The sequence below is a fragment of the Leuresthes tenuis genome, unplaced genomic scaffold, assembly GCF_036924035.1.
Source record: "Leuresthes tenuis unplaced genomic scaffold, fLeuTen1.0.hap1 SCAF_4, whole genome shotgun sequence".
NCBI classification, from domain to species: domain Eukaryota; kingdom Metazoa; phylum Chordata; class Actinopteri; order Atheriniformes; family Atherinopsidae; genus Leuresthes; species Leuresthes tenuis.
In genome coordinates, this window is record NW_027325358.1 from 23,131,023 (window position 1) to 23,150,419 (window position 19,397).

General features: G+C 42.0%; 2 protein-coding genes across 3 annotated transcripts in view; one reads left to right on the forward strand and one right to left on the reverse strand.

Annotated features, from left to right (window-relative positions):
• Positions 1-552, reverse strand: part of zcchc7 (zinc finger, CCHC domain containing 7) — a 49,778-nt gene extending 49,226 nt beyond the window's left edge. Inside the window, exon 1 of the mRNA XM_072383281.1 lies at positions 484-552. The gene's annotated coding sequence lies outside the window, so the exon portion shown is untranslated. The remainder of the gene's footprint in view (positions 1-483) is intronic.
• Positions 553-9,333: 8,781 nt separating this feature from the next.
• Positions 9,334-19,397, forward strand: part of pax5 (paired box 5) — a 59,681-nt gene continuing 49,617 nt past the window's right edge. For both annotated transcript variants that reach the window (XM_072383282.1, XM_072383283.1), the window contains exon 1: positions 9,334-9,660. In XM_072383282.1, the coding sequence (XP_072239383.1) occupies positions 9,615-9,660 (46 nt within the window). In that variant the 5' untranslated portion in view covers positions 9,334-9,614. The remainder of the gene's footprint in view (positions 9,661-19,397) is intronic.

The window sequence follows — 19,397 nt, forward strand, 5'->3', positions numbered from 1 at the left end:
TCAATTCACTGATTTAGAGTGTAGTCATTTCAAGAAACTATTAACAGAATGTTGATGGAATATGTTGTCATACACAGTCGTCTGGCTGCACTAAAATGAAAAACAAAAAAGGGCAGAAATCCTGGTGATAGCCCTCTGCTAGCTACCCGGCTGCTAACAACCTAGCAGACTGACGCACTCACACGCCTGCTTGTTGTTCAAATAAATTATAATTCAATTATAACCAGTCTACAAAAATACTGGAACTGGAAATCTGTCGCCCAGCCGTGACTATTTCAAGTAATTCCCACTACCCGGCCGAGCTTGGTTAGCATGTGTCCCTCTTGCCTGTGCACGTGTTTAAGCAACCGGTCGGATGTAAACAATGGCACACTTCAAGTCCAAAAATACATGAAAGAAAACAAATACATGGAGCTGGGGCATTCCCCCTGAAAGGTACAACGGCGTGTGTTTCCTATATTGTGTCATGAAGCGCAAGCTCACCTTTACCAATAAAATTGAGGGTTCACAGCTGCTTAGCTGCTTCCAGTCAGGAGTCGACATACAAACGACTTCCGGGTTTGTCTGACGAAAATAAGTTGGCCAACCGTAACGTTTCACTTCGTGCAGTCAAGACCGCACACGGATGTTAGAAGCAGCCACAAAACTCCAGCAAGAAATATGTCATTTTAGACTGGGCTTTAGAAATTATTAAGAGTTCAAGAGCTCTTAAACACAGAACATTTTACCAGTCTTCATGTGCATTTCCCCAGTTTCTATTACAATGATTTTGTTTTGTCTAGTTTTAACTTATTTTGCTGGTTCTTGTCAGTCTGTAATGTTTCAGTCTTTGTGAATGAAATTTTTTTTTAGAAATGCTTAATGAGTTCATTTTACATTGTGTTGAAATTATACAAATCAGTTTGAAAGGTAAGAAATGTATGTATACTCATTTGTTTGGACAGTGGAATCTGGAGGTCATGCTCCCTCGTGGCATCATTGTGCAATCTGAACATGTTGGTATGAGGTAAGGGATAGAAGAATGCACTTTCTGGAAAACAAATTAATTAAGATCTCAGTTTTAGTTTTCTCAGTAACTTTATTTGTTTATTTGCTTTTGAGACAGGGTCTGGTCAAGTTTTCTGTCTGGGCTTACCTCATTCAAATTGGAAACCAATGATGTGTGTCTGACGTAACATGTAGGTCAATCTTTAAGAATAATAGATTTTGAGTTTGGACACACAGAAAGTCGCACAGTGGCTGATATCTGGTTCAAGTCCAGCTGGAGAACTTTGTTCCACGCCTTCTCTCAGCTCACTCTGCTCCCTCCTTTGCAGTGAGCTCTCCACTGTCACGATCAAATAAAAAAAAAAAGAAATTGAAAAAAGCACAGCACTTGCCAGATTCGGAACAACAGAATCATCTGAACTCCACTGTTATGCATGAATATTGTAAACCTTTGGTGGATATTCTTTGTGCTCAGAGAATACCCTGAAACCACATCATACAGAAACTGATTACAAAATGTCCTTATCAAAGATGATGGTGAATAAGTCAACTGGGCTGCTTTACTTTCAAGGCATCAAATTTCTTTTCCGCAGACAAAAGATTCAGCAGGCTCTCGTTCTGTTCCTCACTACACACACATTCCCCCTTTGATAAATGCTTCCCAGCAAGGCACAAATATTAGCTATAAAATGTCAGAAAACATACATGTGTGAGTAACTCATAGAGACATTTCAGGCCTGTACTATTATTATGTGTTGATTGGAATGTAAATCTATATGTAAATGTAATTCAACAGCCTGGTTATCGCCATCAGTCATATTTAGAACACGTAGAATACAGCAAAATTATGCAACCCTGGTTCTCGCGCAGACTGTCGAACATTTACATCCACCTTTTCCTCCACTCTCTATCATGAGAATAATAGTGAACTCTTTATATTGACTATAGCCGTCCCAGTCATGATAATAGTGAGCAATTGGCATTATGATAGGGAATCAGAGGGTGAATGCCATCTGATTCCAGAGGTTTCTCCATGCGTGTCCTTGTAGGAAAGGCCATCACAGAGTTGGATTGTTTCCTTCCAAAGGTTAGACTGTTCCACATGTCACAACACTATCAGCTCTTTGAGCCTATGTATACATTTGACACACGCACACATGCACACACACACGCAGACACACACACACACACACACACTTGTACTCATACTTAATATTCTGCATCTGTTTTGTTTTTGGGGCCCTCTGCCTCCCTTGCTCCCCATATCTCTTCAAATTGATGCGGGTTCGGGATGCCTGACTGCCTCAGTGAAATTGTGATGTGCCTGCCTGATTTGGGGTCCAATGCATTTGTTGGTATTTACTATTATTACTTTTAAGAAAAAAGATGGAGGAGACTGGCTGAATGGAAGCATCTGCTTCAACGGTTCATCTCCACACCAGTGGTGTCCAGACCAGTGGTGTGTTGAGGATGGATGAAGTGTCCTAGACAGGGATTTCAAGTCCCCCAATATCCAATCACACATTCCAGAGGGGATGGTTCTGCCTGATGAATGATCTCTATTGAGGAGAAGGAGTTAAAAGAAGCATGTCATTGCTCTCATTTGACAGTGTTTGTATGTACGATCTTGGCTCCTTCCTCCATTTGGCACCAGGCGCTGCAGCAACACCCTCTCTAAAATGTTTCATCAAAGCAGGATTTCCTGTCAAACACTCTGTTGTATTGGCAATATTTTCCAACTACTGGTCATTTGTGTTCACAAGTGCTTTTCTGTGGGTTTTAAAAAGAAAAAGCCTCATTCATTCTTCATGTTCTCTCTGGTTGGCTTGAGTCAGCGTGATGACACACCCAGGATTTAAGAGAAACCAAACCAAATTCAGCCTAATGCTTTGCTTTCTCTGGTAAAATTTGACACGCGCAGTTCTTCAGAACATAGCGAGAAATTATGCAATATTTTAAACAACAATTAGGCAATTTGTCATCACTCATAAGGACATCTATCATTAGCTATTTTTCACATCTGATCATTTGTTTGAGTACCATTTTAAACCCAACCGGTTTAAGATTGTTAAATATAAACACTATTGTCTTTTGTGCTGGTGCTGACCAGGCAGTATGAACATTTGAAAGATCACCACAAGCTTCATGAACCTTTCATTGCCATTGTTCTTACAGTATTTGTTGTAGAATTAACAATAACCAAGATTTATATGAAAACAAACAAACAAACAAAAATAAAGAAAGTAACAGTTGTTGAGGCCAACAAACTGCTCGTAAATTGCCCAGAAAATATGTTTAGATGTACAGCTGCTCACATAATTTCTTACTGCTGCTCTACTTTAGTCTTGACGATACTTACTGTATCATATAAATACAACCCCCCTGTCTTTCATCCAAGGCAGGAGGAATCACTTCTAAAAAAAAAAAGAAAAAGCCCACTTGCCCCGGATCAGCGCTTCTGAACAAAAATGGCTGCCGTGTATCACCCAAATGGGGGCCTCTGTGCTGACACTAGTGCTCCTATTTCACTGCAGCACCCAGTGAAGGTTTGATCTGTTTTTCACACATTAATATACTTCAGGTGTTAAGTTGTCATTAACTCTCGCCGACGGGACAGCATTAAATAGCTTTGCGGGAGAAGAAAACTGATGGTGTATTAGAGAGATTCGGTAGATTTTGGAGTTAATATGCCGAGCAGAGCATGTACTAATCAGGGGCAGAGCTCACAATCAGAAGGAGATGAATGATAATGCACAAACAGGGAGAAAATGAGAATTTGTCAAGGGGGAGTTTTCTTTTTGCACCGTGTTAAAAAAATAAATCTTTATCTTTCTACATTTAATGTGCCCCCTCTCTTGTCCCTTCTCCAGACATGGATGTTACACTGCTGTGCCTTTACAAACGGTGGAAAGAATGTTCAGGGAAAATTATTTTAAATTTCTACATGAATTGATGAATTCAGAACTGCTCATGGATAAAATAACCAGATATCAAGTGTGGATTCCCGAATCATCAATTAAATTAAAGTGAGCAATTAAACTTTATCACACTGATGCAGAATGAAAATCCTATAGAATCCCATTATTGTCATCGAACAGTTCTGCTCATTGATTTGCAACATGGCCCTGCATGGCTTGACACACCCACAGATATCTGAGGCACAGAGGGTATGAGCGGCACGGAAAAACAAAAAACCAATGGGTATCAAATGTAAAATATACTCGATTAAGGTATTTATTGTTTTACTGCCCAAAGTGCCTTCAGATTAAACACCCTATGAAGGTATCAATGATTATCTTTGCTTAAAATGCTGTTAACTTCCTTCCATAATATGGGATGTCTGCATGTCACGAGGGGATACAATTCAAGAGGCAACAAGCCAGAAAAGTTGAGAAGCAGCGTTGGTGTTTCTATGCAAACAGGACGCCCTATCTTTTTTGGTGAGAAGATGTTAAGACTGGTGCCGAAAACATCTAGGAGAGAGCCTCTGACGTTCACACAATTTCAAATCTGATGCACTTCCAAATCCAACGCACAGCACACAAGAAACCCTTTCTTTTTTGTAAAGCTCTGTGATCAACAGTCAAAAGAACAAGAGTTACAACACCATTTCAGACCAGACCGAGCTGACTTGTGTCTAAGGGGATTAAATTTGTGAACAGACGCTCAACACACACGGACGCATGCACAAAGTCCCACGTACACACTTCGTCACGACAACTCTTTTTCAGCTGAGAGTAGAAACCCACACTGACAGGAACCTTGTCTGCTCTATGTCCAATTGTCACGCTGAAATGTTTACCTTTACATACAAATGGGCTGGTGTCATGTTGTGTCACATAATGTTTCATGGACAAATAATGTGTCCCATTTGTCAATCTACCCTGCAGCCATAAAGCTCCCCTCGCAGCCTCTATAGGTGCAATAACACCGCGGCACAATGGCTGCAAAAAGGAAGCCTTGTGTTGCCGCTGTGAAGTGCCACTCTGAATGAAATCCCAGGGATATGGAGGTAAGCCCAACCAGCTCTGCGGCTCTGGCTGTTGGGAGGAAAGCAAAGGCAGTCGCATAAACGCAGGAGGCAAGTTTTTGCCACTGCGTTAGTAGGGTTTTCTGTGTCTTAGTGTAAAGTAATGTGACACATATAATTGGTCAAAAGTAGCATTGTGACAAACCCGATTCATTTTTTTTAAAACTATCACATGTTTGATGTTAGACGCATTAAAGTTTGAGTTGGAGCTTCTGGGTGAATACATAGGTGAGGAAGTAAAATGTTAAAGAAAAGTTAAGAAAAATGTTTATTACCAAGAATCTACAGCACAGAGTGTGAGGCAGGAGGGATAGCAGCTAAACAGAGTTACTGTCACAAGACCGAAATATCAACAAAACATCATTTATGAAAAACGGAATTATAAATGTCTCCTGAAAAGGTTTTTCAAAAGGATCTTTTTTTTCTGGCTTGAAAGACAGTGAAAGGATGGTGTCCCGAAATTTCTAGCAGTGGAATAATGCATGCCTGGGCTGTGCAACACCTGCAGGAGAGGAAGCACCTAAACACGATCCACCCAGACAGAATATTTGGGGTGAATTTAAGTTTGCAGAATTGCTGCTGACTTTGAAATAGACCAAGAAAATTTCTTTTTTTTTTTTTTTTTGATAAACTGTGTTTCTGAGAAGTGGGGGGAATTACCCAGGTTCTTTACATTTGGCTTCTCTTCACATCATTGTACATTTCTGAGTAAATTATTGGCGTTTGGCACAGTTTATTGATCTGTCAGCTGAATAGGGAGATCATAAATCAACTATAAATCACAGAACTAAATCAAAAAGTGAATTCAGTCCAATTTCAATAGTATCAACACAAAATATGATGCAAAGTTCCAATGTATGTATGTGTATAAAGTCAAATAATCTAAAACACACCATAATGGAGGGATCATTCTGCAAAGTGGTGCACACTTTCTGCTTCTGCTACTTACCTCCACAGCTAAGCTGAGGCCAGGACTTTTACTGTTTGTGAGTTTCCAAAAAGATATAGAATATTTTCCTATGACACTCTAAAATCCCCCAAAATCCAGGCCTGTAAAAAAGTGTCTCTCTTATTGTACTTTCGACTGAATCTAAACGGTCTGCTGAGAGCCAGAAGTCCCAGTGAGGCAGGGAGCGTTTCCTCCTGTGTTTACGTGCTTACTTATTGTTCTAATCGTCCCTTTGGTTCTTGTGTCTCGCGCTTAATGCGATTCTTTCCGGTTCCGCTCGGTCAGAGAGCGGGTCACCGATCCAACTACTCCCCCTCATATTAATTACATTAATTAGCACGGGGGATGGAAAACAAACAAGTGGTGATTAATATCTAAACTATGGCGAATCCTTTGAAGAGAGCCTGCAGGCAAGCCAAATGTGGAGAGACTCGTGTCAGTGGAGGCTGCGGGAGATGAATAAAAGAAAATGTATTCTGGTAAAACAAAAAAGGGGAGAGAAAAAAAAGAGAGTTCAGATACAAAAAAAATCAAATGCACTGCTGTAGTTTAAGTAAATGACTTTGTTTAGATAGCTTTCATTTGCACAATCCCTGCCTTTAAGATACATTCATGTTCGGATTAAAACAGTAGGCCTACATATTTAAGATATTTATTTTCAATTCTAGTTTATTCTTTCTAATATTCTTACATAAGTATGATCAATTATACACATGTGATCATATTAATAATTCTAATTACTAATTATATTATTGTTATCATTAATAATTCTTATTATTAATGATAATAATACTTACGGTCATGTGAAGTCTAAAGCAAACTTCCCTTTAATTCCCATTTAACTAAAGTGAACATTAATTATAACATAAAGATCAAATAAAAACAGGCCTTCAGCTACAATATTTTCCGCAAAACGTCCTAATTTATAGTAGAAGTGGTCATTTTAATTGTGCCCATGTGTTTCTCTACAATCACTGGGAAACACAGTGATACAGTTCCACTGTAATCTGTAAAATATCCCTAAACAGCTCTTAAGAATAATACAACATCACCGTGTTGTAGTTTTTCTTCTTTTCTCAAACAGCTCAGTAGCTGAGAGGTGAGCAGTATTTTCTGCTTCCACACACGGTTTTGTTTTTTGTTTGGGGGGAATGCAGTGAATAATCCGCTGTCGTGGCTTTGAAGGCAGGTTCAACTTTTGGGACCATTAAGATCAACAACAACAACAAAAAAAAAAAGGTCAGACGCGTTTGCAGAAAATTCAAGAGCTTTCAGTGCATGTAACAAACAGCCCTGTGGGCGCACACGTGGGCCTGGTCACCCCGAAGAGTCGAAGCCAGGCTGTAAGCTAACAACAGCAACATATAACTCTGAAATGTAGAAAACGTATTTTACAAAACGGAGTTTATGAAGTTTAGCCCAGTCGTTGAGAGGCTAACTCCTCTGCCTCTCCGTGCTAACACACATTCCCTGTAGCCCTCCCTGAGGCGGCATACATTTATTTTTCCTGATAAAAATCTGTAATTGATTTATCTGCAGCGGTTTCTCCGCCTGGAGGTCAGAGCAGAGCCCGCTTTTCCTCCCTCCCTCTGCTTTGTCCTGCGTCATCACTCGGAAACACGGCTGTTTATGTTTAGATGTTGTGGGCGCGAGCCGGAGGTCAGGGTCGTAGTGTAGCAGCGCGAGGCGACAAGCAGAGCAAAATGGGTCGCTGTCTCGCGCTTTGTTCCGCACTCAATTGTCTCGGGGCTGAGGGTGAACCCTGAGACCTGCAGCTGTCTGGAGGACAGAAACTGAGCCCCGGAAGGAGAAGTCACACACGGAGTGACGACGAGACGCGCCCAGTGTTTAATTTTTGCCCTTAAAACTTAACCATTGCTTTGCTTTGGGGTCACGGCCAGCATGAGCTTGCATTAAAAATGTAACATTTTTACTTATTCCAATTGTGCGAAGCCACTGCTGGTTTAGCCTCTTTATTAAATGTAGTGTCGTTTGTATTTTGTTGATACTTTCTCTGAATATACTAACATTTCGTTGAGGGAATAGGTTCCCTCGCAACAAAAAATAAAAAAAGAAATTTGGGTGTGTTATCCGGCAAAGACATCCCTTACTTAAGGCTCAAGCTGCAGGCTATCTTTTTTTTTTTAAATAATACAATAATTTATTAATAAACCTGGCTGAACACAACAGACTATTATCATTTATCCCCTTAGCTTTTGTCTTCAGCTGAAATGTTCAAATGTTCAGACAGGTTAGGCTTAAATGTTTCGTTTGACTTGAATGGGTTGAGTGAACCACACTGTGTTCTCTTCTTTCTTTCTTTCTTTCTTTCTTTCTTTCTTTCTTTCTTTCTTTCTTTCTTTCTTTCTTTCTTTCTTTCTTTCTTTCTTTCTTTCTTTCTTTCTTCGCAAATCGATTATTTTAGTTCTGCTAGTGTTCCGCGTTCACATTTGACATATTCAGGATTAGAGGAGTAAAATGTTGTCAGTTGGTCCAAAAACTGACAGCAAAACATAAAAGGGCCGAAAACGGGCACATTGTTGTTTCACCAGAGGAAAAAAAAAGTTTTCGACGAGAACCAAAACAAACCCGTGAGTATCACAATGAGCGGAATTTTTTTCAGTTGGCAAATGAATATTTAAATGAAATGTGATGCGCTCACAGGTGTGTGCGCGTGCGAACAATCACAGCCGAGGACCGGAACTATCTGTTTCGTAACAAACACACAAGAGGAGAGAGCCACGTTCTCCCACTACTGGGCGGTGAGGTTGAAGATGTAGCTCGGAGTGCTGGCACCTGCTCCGCACGCTTTCGCTCCGTGCGTAAAAGAGCGCCGTGCGTAACAGGTGTGCGCCGCCAGAGGAGGTTGGGAATCTGTGGAAAACTCTCGAAAAGGCTCTTTTGGAACGAGCAGAGAGGACATTTCACATAAAATCACTTTAGGACCGATTTTCCCTTATTTGTAAGACAATCAAAAAGGGACAAATCCCGCACTGGTTTTACGCACATCCCATCTTGTTATCAAATAACCTCAAAAACTGACAACCGGGAGAGCACCAGAGGAAATGAATCTAACATATAACGGGGGGGGGGGGGGGGGGGGGGGGGTAGAGGGGGGAGAGGCGGGGGCGGGAAAGTTTAGTAAAGTGGAACTTGGTAACAGATGCGAGTGAGGGGGGCGCGGTCCTGCTGGGAAGGGTGGAGGTTGCCTGCCTGTGCGCGGCCGTGCGCGTGCGTAGGAACGCGCGTTAATGTGGGCGCGCGGGTGTTGCATTTGTGTGTGTGTGTGCGCGCTCGTGCAGGAAGGGGACAGGACATGAGCGCACATTGAGAGAGCGGCTCTTTTTACTCGGCGTGATCATTTCACGCTTCCCCCCGAAGCCTTTTTTCCACCTAAAGCGTTTAGTTGCAGCTGACTGAGCACTTGCAGGGAGTGCAATAGGGAGCGGAAGGGTCGAATTATTTCAACCTACAAGTCGCCCCAAAAGTACTGCAGGACGAAAGGAAAAAAGAGAGAGAGAGAGGGAGAGGAGAACGGGGTGCCAGATAGAGGGAGAGGAAGAGAGGGAAACACTGGAAAAAAGTTTTTGTTCTTTCTCTTTTTTTTCTCTCTCCCACCATCGCCTCCCCCTGTTCTAACCGGGTAACATGGACCAGGGGCCCAAGAGTCCTGCACTTCGGCTCGGGAGATCAGGTAAGGTCGCAGCGGCTCACTCAGTTTCAGTTTTATCGTGTTTTTTTGTTTTGTTTTCCATCAGTGTTTTCTATTTTGTTCATAAGTTGAGGAAGTTATTTGCGATGTCAGTTATTGGAACTTTTGCGTGGGGTTATTTTCATTCTTTTGGAGTATTGCAAAGTTTTCTGAATATTCCCTGCATGAGGAAAAATCGAAAAAAAGCTGCAGTATTCACTCGTTTTAAAAGCCAGTTGCTTGAACACCACGGTCATTTGGTCCTATCTGAAGTTTGTAACTTTGGTGAAGAAACCTTTAGGCTCAGGATTAACCAAGTTTGGTTGTCTTCGTGAAATCCTTTTAACTAAATTTCTCATTGTGCTAAAGCTTTAAAAAAGTGTGCCTTTAATGTGTTGTTCCAAATCTTAATTTAGGTTATGAATCACCATTTTTTAAAACACCCGTAATGTTTGATATGTTTGCTGATGGAAAAGCAAAAGTGGCTGAAGTTGATGCCTCAGGTCAGCCCCACGTGTTCACCTGTCTCGGACCGGGATTGGTCCTTAAAATGAAAATCAATGTGGATTTATGCCCCATTTTGGTGGTTATGTGTGCGTGTGTCTCGTGAGGACGGTTTCTCTGTATGAGCTGCACAGTATTTGGTTGTTTTTGCAGTTTGTGCACCAGCAGCTGGATCTTAAAGCTGAAGCGCGCGGTGGACTCCTCATGTCTCTATGGCTTTATTCAACAGGTTAATGTCGTATGGGCCTGCTCATGAAACAGCGGGCCCTGGTGCAGCAATGGATCAGGCCATCGACCTTGTTATGGCACCCAATGGATATCACATCATTTCATATTTCTTCCCGCTGTGTCTGCATTGATAAAACGTCGTTTTTCATCAAGAAACTGCGGGCAGGTGATCAGCCTCTTTGAACACGGATTGTGCTTCATGCAGCTTTCTTACAAAAAAAATCTGCCTTAATGACGCCTTGTCTGCTTAATACCAAGAACAACGTAATGCATGCGTACTAGATGTTTAAGACAGATGTCTTTATTGGGGGCGCACGCCAGATTTAGTAATATATTCAATTTCAAAGCAGTGATGAGGAAGCGTATTCAGATCCCGACACGTATAACAGAAAGAAATTAGCACATGTCCGGCCTTGTATGGAAATGTGTTATCAGATGTTTCCAGAAGCCTTAAAGACAAATAATGCCTTCTTTGCAGGTTTTTGTGGAGTAGACCTAACTCCTGATACACGGTGAAAGCGGTGGGATTTGTGACAATTTTGATAATAACCTTTTAACCACCGAGGAAATCAGAATTTAAAGGAGGCCCTCCTCTGTTGGTGTATGAGGTCTTAAGGGCCCAGGGCCTTTACCTAAAGCCTCTCGATTTCCTCTCTCTTCTGTACGTGCTTGGGGTACAAAGGAGAGTCAGAGAGAGTGAATCTAATCGGACCCCCTCTCCTTGCGCCCTGCGTGGCAGTGCGTAAAAGTGCAGAGATTTGTCTATTTATTTATTTATTTATCTATTTACTGTCTTTAGCTATTTCGTTCCCTTTACAAACAAAGACTTTCCTAACTGCTAACAAAGTAGGATCTTTTTTGCCCATCAAAGATTGAAACACTGAGGTCTGTGTTTTCTGTTTTTCTGTTTGGGGTTTTTGTTTTTGTTAATCTCTCAACCATCCGTTCATTTTTTTAAATTGAACCCTCTCATAACATACTGGGAAGCTGGGAAATAAACTTCCACCCTCCCAGCCTGCCCATGTCTCTTTGCAAGTCCAGCTACCACACTGACACCCGTCCTGATCAGGCTTCAAGCAGCTCATTGTTTCCTTCATGAGGAACATCTGATTTTCCACTCTGAAATGCTGCTACTTCTCCAACCCTTTAAAACGTCGTATACGGTTAGTGGTGGCGTTGTGTCAGAGAGGATGACCTCACACTGTTTTACCTACTTTCGTTTTGACCTCAAGCGCCCCATCATGCAGCCTAACACAGGACACGGGGGTGACACTCTGACCGGCCGGTTCTTTATACTCCACCTGACAGGTGACAGACAGCTCTGTGCTTGCTTTAACACAGAGCAGAAATGATTACAAATAGCTCGGTGTGATTTCGGCCTGCGGCTGGGAGTGGCGGTGAGCGTGATTTACCTGCTCGGCACACTCTCCAGTCCATATATTTTATTTATTCGTTGGGACTTTTATATTTCATAAGCAAATGAAAACTTAAGAAGAGATACGAGAGCTTACTCATTATGTTTACAGTCAGCGGGCGTGTAATAAACGAGCTGGTGGAGTTAACATGCGCTATTAATTTTTCATTGCTTTTTTTTCGTTTCGTGGCTCCGGTGGAAATAAAAAAAAAAAGAAGAAGCAAAACAGTCTAAGCTTTCATGGTGGATGGAGGGGAGATGTGGGGAAAGGAAGGAAAGAGAAGAAACATTTAGACAACAACAGGCTTCAATTTGCCTCCACATGATTATCACAGCTCAACATTCTTACTAATGTTTAAAAAAAAGAAGTATGGCTACAAACCCTGCTCTTCCCTCTCCTGCACCGCACCCCCCATCCTCCCTTTTCCAGCACTGGAGAGGTAATGAAATATGGTAATGGATTTGGATCCCCGGATTAAAGTCGTCCTACCCTGATGGAAGTTTCCTCCAAATTTTCAACCCTAAAGCAACAACAAATTTGTATACATGGTTGATTGTGTTTGGTTTTTTTTTTTAATTGCTTATGTATTTAGTTTGCAAATCAGAGAGACAACAAGAGCGAGAGCTGCAGTTTACTTCTGTGGGGGAGAGAGTCTAAATCTCTGTAAATAAAAACACTGGCTGCAATCAAGACGAAGAGCAGCTTCTGCTTTTGGGGTATTTAGCAGTTCAATATATATATATACATATATACATATGTATATACATATTTTGATTTTGTCTTTTGTTTTTTACTCGGAAAAAAAAAGAAAAAGAGACTGGTTTGATGCCTGCCAGGTTTGCGCGAAGCCTTTTAGGCCTAATTGATGAATCCTCAATGAGAAGATGTGAAATATGAAGGAGGATTAGTGCGAATTTTGGAAACAGGGCTTACTGTCAGTGGATTAAAGAGCAGAGACGTGGAATCAATGAAGATTCATGAAACCGTATTTAGAGTTGAAGATCTTGCTGAGACAAGCAGCCAAAATAGATGTACAGCTATCCAGGTTGTCGTGGATTAATGTGTCTCCAGTGTCACATTTTAAGGCAGTTCAGCAGCCAACACAGAAAACTTCGTATACTCTAAACACTCCTGTTTGTCTCATGTGTCTCATTCTATATGGTTGTGCGCTAGAATGTGTATGTGTGTGTGTGTGTGTGTGTGGAGGGGTGGGGGGTGGGGGGGTTACGCCCCCTTGTGGTTGGAAACTTCCCCCCGCAATAAAGCCTACAAACAGAGAGCGAGAAACTCAAAGCTTTCAGACTTACACCCTGTTTTTGTGTCTGTCTTTTGTGTTTTGTGTTGATGTGTCTGTGACACTTTTCTTTCCAGTGTGGCGTGTTGTGGTTGTCATTTGAAGTAGTTGTTGTGGGCCAAGGGTGCTTCGAAATGGACCGGTTTGACGAAACGAAAGCAGGAACGTGGGGAAGTGAAGCAAACCAACAACTCTGTCCAAAAATGATCTGCTAATATAAATGTGTTTGATAAACTCAGTAGTATTACACACTGACCTTTTCACTAGCAGATCCATCGCCTTGAGGTACGTCAACCACGTCAGTCTTCAGAGAATAAACCTTAAAGTAGACAGAGTGAGGTACAAATTCTTATGAATGTTGTGAAATATGTGAACATGGACTTGACATGTGATGAATACTCCACGACATTGTTATGTACAGAGGCAGAAATTGTGTGATTATGACTCCTGTGCAGCTCTAAATGCGTCTTATCTGCTAGTTTACGTGTGCAGAGGGCTTTATGCCCCGAGATGCAACACAAATGATTAAATGTCTAGAAAGTAGAAGAAGGGAAATAGCACTTTTTAATTTGGCTCATGCTTAAGGCTATTTGTGTGGCTGATATTGCAGGGGCGAGGTTTTGATATCCCCTTCTCAAATCAGGTGGGACGATTATGTATTGAACGCCCACCCCTCTCAGTTTGGAGAGTGAATGCGGAGCTTCGCCAATTGCATTTCATTAAAAACAACATACGTTTGGATCAATTAGGTAATGAGACGTAATGCATGTTTCATATGGTTTCATCTGATTCCCCCCGAGCTAGAGGTTTATAACACTGAGTTTGAGAAAGCAAGAAAACAGAGAAATTATTCAGGGCCATCTTTTTTTTCTTTTTGTTTTTTTGTCATAAGACTTCAGCAGCTCACAGTCACGGAGGCCTAAAGATGATGAAAGAGACAGAAAATTGAACCTGCAACTTTTACTAAACTTGGCCAATAAAGCCCAATTAAAAAATATATATATTTTACCTGTTTTTCAAAAAATCCTTTGGGCGATCTAATAGAAATACTGACAATTCCTTGAGTTCTTGAGCATCCCGTCATTTATAAAGCCTTGCTGCAACTAAGCCTCATTTTTAGTAATACTCAATTAATTAGCCATTTAATATTGACATGAATAAATTGAGCGCAAATCGCTATAAAGGCATTAGGTTTTTATACTTCGTTAATTGAAATTAAACATATGATCATCAACTCCTTCAGCCGCGCGTCGCTTCGCCGAGCCTCCCCATTGGTGGACGGACAATGCATGCGGGGCGTCATTGGCCCACGGGATTCGCTTCAGCCATTCACCGTCCTCCCCCCCTCCCGATCCTATTTGAGGTTGTCGGTGACGTGGAGGCAAGCTTTCGCGTTGCTATTGGCTGGGTTTCTTGTGAGTGACGGGCAGCTGGCCGGCGCGTGTGGGTTAGGGTTCCAGGGGTTTGCGAGCGCGGGCGCTGTCCGCAAGAGAGCAGGTCCTGAAACGCGCCGTGCGCCACCGTCGAAGCAGGGCGCAGGCAGTCTTTCATTGTATGGTTAAAGAAGCCCGTTTACGTGCACATCTGCAGCAGTCTTTGGTGTTTTCCGGAGTGAGCGCGGAGAAAAGTAGCTTTCGAAATTTGGACCGGACTGTGTGTTTGTTTGTTTGTTTTTTCTCCAGAGCGAAGAAATTCGTCTCCAAACTCACTCTTTAACCGGGAGCCCGTTTGTGCTACGAGTCCTGGTCAACTCAGGAGAGGAACGAGACAGAGTGACCAAGAAGAGCTGCCTTTCCTTCACACAGACAGCTCTCTCAAGTCAGCTGCTGAAGCTTTTACTCGAACCCAGAGTGCATTTTTGTCCTTATTTTGCAGACGCGTAATTTTTTATTACATTTTTTTTTCAATATTTTCTCTCTCTTTTCTTTTTTTGGGGGGGCACGGTGGGATATGACACTTCAGGATGTGAGCACTTGTCCGCTCTCACTCGCTGTGTTGATGGGAGATAACCAAGTGTTGATGTGAGAGCGACTGCCGAGGACGATTTATGACGAGAAGCAATGTGCAGAGGAGAACCTGGAGCAGAAATAAAGCCCACAGTGGATCTGTAACGAATATTGTTTTTGGTTTGTTTCTCACACCTGGGTTTCTTTTTCTTTTTGTATTTTTGAATATTTCAAAACAGACTGAGAGGAGAGAGTTCACCCTCCATCGCTGTGTAGTTCAGGGGTCAAGGCCAGTGGACCGAGAAGGAGAGAAAGGAGGGGAAGGCTACTTTGTTTGCGCTGCATATTTAATTTAATTTATTTATTCTTTTTTGTTTTGTGCTAAACTTACATTTTAATGTCCTGGGACTGGCGCAACTCGGTGTTGACGCGCAGCTGAAGGAATGAGCACAGCCACTGTCGTCTCCCTTTTCTGGTTTTGGAGAAAACCAGAGCAGACCCGCCGTTGTGTCCCGTCCCCATGAGAAGTCCCCCCTCCGTCTCTGATTGATATTTTTAACGCCGCTCCTCTCGACCCCTCCTCTTGCACATCTTCCTTTTTGGTTTTAATACCTTCATTTCTTTTCCCACAAAGTAGAAACAACGTGTCATTTTTTTTTAAGTTAGAAAAAATCCTCTCCTTGAAAGGAAACCCTTTTCATTCACTGGAGGTCACGGTCTGTCACAGTGGCCGGCTGACGCGGGTGGCATTTTTAAGACCCCTCGTTGCTTACCGGGGACCCCCCCAGCCCCACCTGACCGATGGAGATTCATTGTAAGCACGACCCGTTCGCGGCCATGCACAGTAAGTTAATGCGCTCATCATTTCCTTCATCTGCATGATCCCATCTCCCCTGAACCCCCTCCAGACCAGTGTGTGCATATCTAACAATGAACTGCAAGCATGTCCAGCCTCATTCAGCACATTTACATTTAAACGTTAATTCATTTTTTTTAAATGTCAAAGTTCCTTTTTATTTTTACAATACAAAAAAAAAAAAACAACAACAAAAAAAAAACAAGCTGACATGATGATCTTTCTCTGACTGAAAAGCGCTTGTCCCAAGTTATGGATTGCAAATTGAAGCTGTTTGATATATTCCAATCTATCCATTTGCTTTGTAAATGTTTTTGCTTTGTAAAAGTATGCTTTCCCAAAATACTTGTCTCCTAAATTACTTGCTGACGTGCTGATTTTCTTTTTTCCTCCGCAGTTCGAATGCGGATACAAATATTTGGCTTAAACAGCCGCTTTTTCTTCTTCATTTCTACAGTCCAATGAGTGCTTTTGCTTGTTCATTAAAATGTCAGTGTCCTGTCATTAGCGTCTGTTGCACACGCAGCGAATGTGATGCAGGCGGAATTTTGGCTTAAGGAGCTGAGGTGATTTGGTAAATCGAGTGATGAAACGCAGTTTGTTGTGTGGGCCCTGCGCTGTGTTTGCTGCTGCCTTGTGGGAGACGGTTTGTCGTGTTTCGAGGTTTCAAGGGAGGAAGAAGGAGGCGCTCGGGTCAGAGAAAGAGAGAGAGGGGAGGGGGAGGAGGGGGGGGACCCCAGTGGGGTAACAAAGCATGACTAAAAGCTGAACTTGATGCACGGTCAGTAACAGGGGTGTTTCTGGACGTAACCAGGTTAGACTGACACGCTCTGCTCTTTTACGCGTGCAGGCGCAGATCTGCTTTTTAAGAAATATAAAAAAAAAACCTCACAGTCTTGCTCAAGGACACTTCAGCAGAACAGAAGCTGCGTGCGGGCCGGGCTTTATAAATGGGGGACACAAGTTGGGGCACTCAGATGTGACATGGCGGACCATGCTTTGTTTTTGTTTTTTTTTGTTTTTTTTCCACTTTCCCCACCACCAAAAAAACTAAACAAACAAACAAAAACAACAGCATCACTCCACAACAACCACTCTTTTTATATAAAATTTAAAAAGCTCGCCGCTTCGTTAATATGGCTAAACATTGAAGGTAAAACACCTTTTTTTTAACCCCCCCCCCTTTTTTGTGTTTGAGCACGACCCCTACAGAGCTTCAAAAGAAAATCTCCATGAGGTGATACGTTCTAATCGACTAACTCAGCTCCTCCGTTTGACTGAGATATTTTCTAATAGACTAAGTCAGAGATTGGCTATGGAGGCCCAAACAACTTGATACAATAAAATGACAACAAGTTCAATCAAAACACATTTAAATAAACATCAAAAATGCGAACCGCACAGGCCGTCAGAGCCTTGCTCCACACTTATATTTAGACTTAGTCTTTTAAAAACTCAATAAAAGCCACCTGCAAACATTTCTCTAATATATTATTACTCTATATTCTATACAGCAGTTTAGTCCCGCGGAGAATATGGGTTGTGACTGACAGAGAGGTTCTCACGGTGTGTTATCCTGCAGGATTAAAACAGAATAATAACGCAATAATAATAATAATAAAAAAAACCCACACAAGCATCCAAAGGCTAGAACGAATCACGTTTCCTCTCTTCTGCCGCCCCACCAAAGCCAATGATCCGCGCGGCTGACGGCGACAGCGGAGCTAAAGTTATATATGTCAAAGCGAGGAAACGCTTTAAAACGATTACACCTAAAAAATGTCAAAGGTAGAGACAGAGAGGTTGGGATGAATCGAGTGTGACGCGTGGAAATGTTGTGTGGGGCGAGTTTGCGTCGTGCCGCCTCTGTGCGTGCGGGAGTGTGTAGTTCGTGTGCACACAATGGCCATGAAGTTCACACTCGGAGGAAATACTGGGAGCGTGTGTGTGTTTGTGAGCGCGGCAGTGGGTTTGATATAGGCTACATATATATATTTTTTCTTTGTGGGGCCTGATTGGAGCTATGTGGTTTTAAAAAGGTCGTTTCCATCAATTTGTCTTACTCACTCTGATTGTTTTAGATCCATTTAACGCTGTAATTTACATTCAGACCGTTGAAGTCTTTTGAAAATGGTGACTATAAAAAGTAACTCTTTTACGTGGTTCATATGGCTCGTGAAGCAGCTCGACCACGTCCTTATAACTTTAAAGAGTTTGGCTACTTCTTTTTAGCGACAATATGCGGCGGGGATATATGGAGAAAAAGAAGCTGCTCTAGGTAATTGTGATGATAATGAGCTGAATTTCATAATCACGTATTGTAATGGTAATAGAGGCATGTTGAATATTAAATGGGCAAGCCTGTGGCCTACCTTAGTGACCCATGAGTTCAGGAAAATGTAGAAATCTGACTTTCAAAGACACGTAGAAGGAACAATTCTTTTCAAGAAAAAAATCTGAAAGAATTGATCTTGATCAGATTGGGCGACTTTTTTAGAATTATTATTTAAATGTATAAATTGTACAAATAGGCTTTGTTGTGGAAAAATATGATTTTTCCCACAATCAAGAAAATACAGAAGAGCTGTCTCTGTATGTCTGAGACGCCTGCGTGTCTGCCACATCTATCTATCTATTGCCTGTTTGCTCAAGGAAATTTGTTTAATCTGTATTCTTGCAGGCAACTTTCTAAACAGCTTCCAGCCAAAAGTAATTTATAGATCCCTTTTTCGTTTCTTTCTTTCTTTTTTTTCTTTTCCTTTTTTTCAGGACTGAGAATATTAAGAAAAGCGAGAGCGAGAACCAGCGTTTTGTTTGCGATTTCTCTCTTGCTTTATTTTTTAATCGTCAGGCCGTGACGAGGCAGATGAGAGATGAGAGGCAGAGGCAAAGAGTTTGGTGGACAGAAGGGGGGGGCGACGACTGAGAGAGGGACACTGAGGAATGCAGGAAAAGAGAGAGACAGAGAGCCTAATGGAAGCTTATTTTCTGGATGGGGGAGCTCCAATATATTCTGCTTTATCTCTGTATTTTTTTCCTCCCGGAAACAGCGAATCAATCAAACATTTAAGGAGGTGCAAGGCTTTTAAGTCAGCTCCTATAAAGAGTAAATAAATAAAATGCAACGGGGATGCATAATGACCACTAGTCCCCTGGCTGTCTCTGTCCCTCTCTGATTCAGCAGGATGAAAATGAAGCTGCTGCCTCTGCCAACACTCTGCTCCCTCCAGAGACTCTGGGTCCAGCTTTTCTACAAAGACCCTTAAAAGCCCAGATCTCTAATTTGGCTAAATCTTTGTGTCTAATTTGCAACAAGACCTCCTGAGCTGGCCCATGTTGATTGAATTCCTCGGAGCAAGTGGTTAATTTGTTTGGTCAGAGGCACAAACTCAGCCAGCTGTGAGGCAACATCTGCGTAGGACTTTTCCTGCAATGTCCCACATTTCCAGTAAATCATATTTACGTGTCTGTCCGCAAATATGGGATGCGTTTCTTCA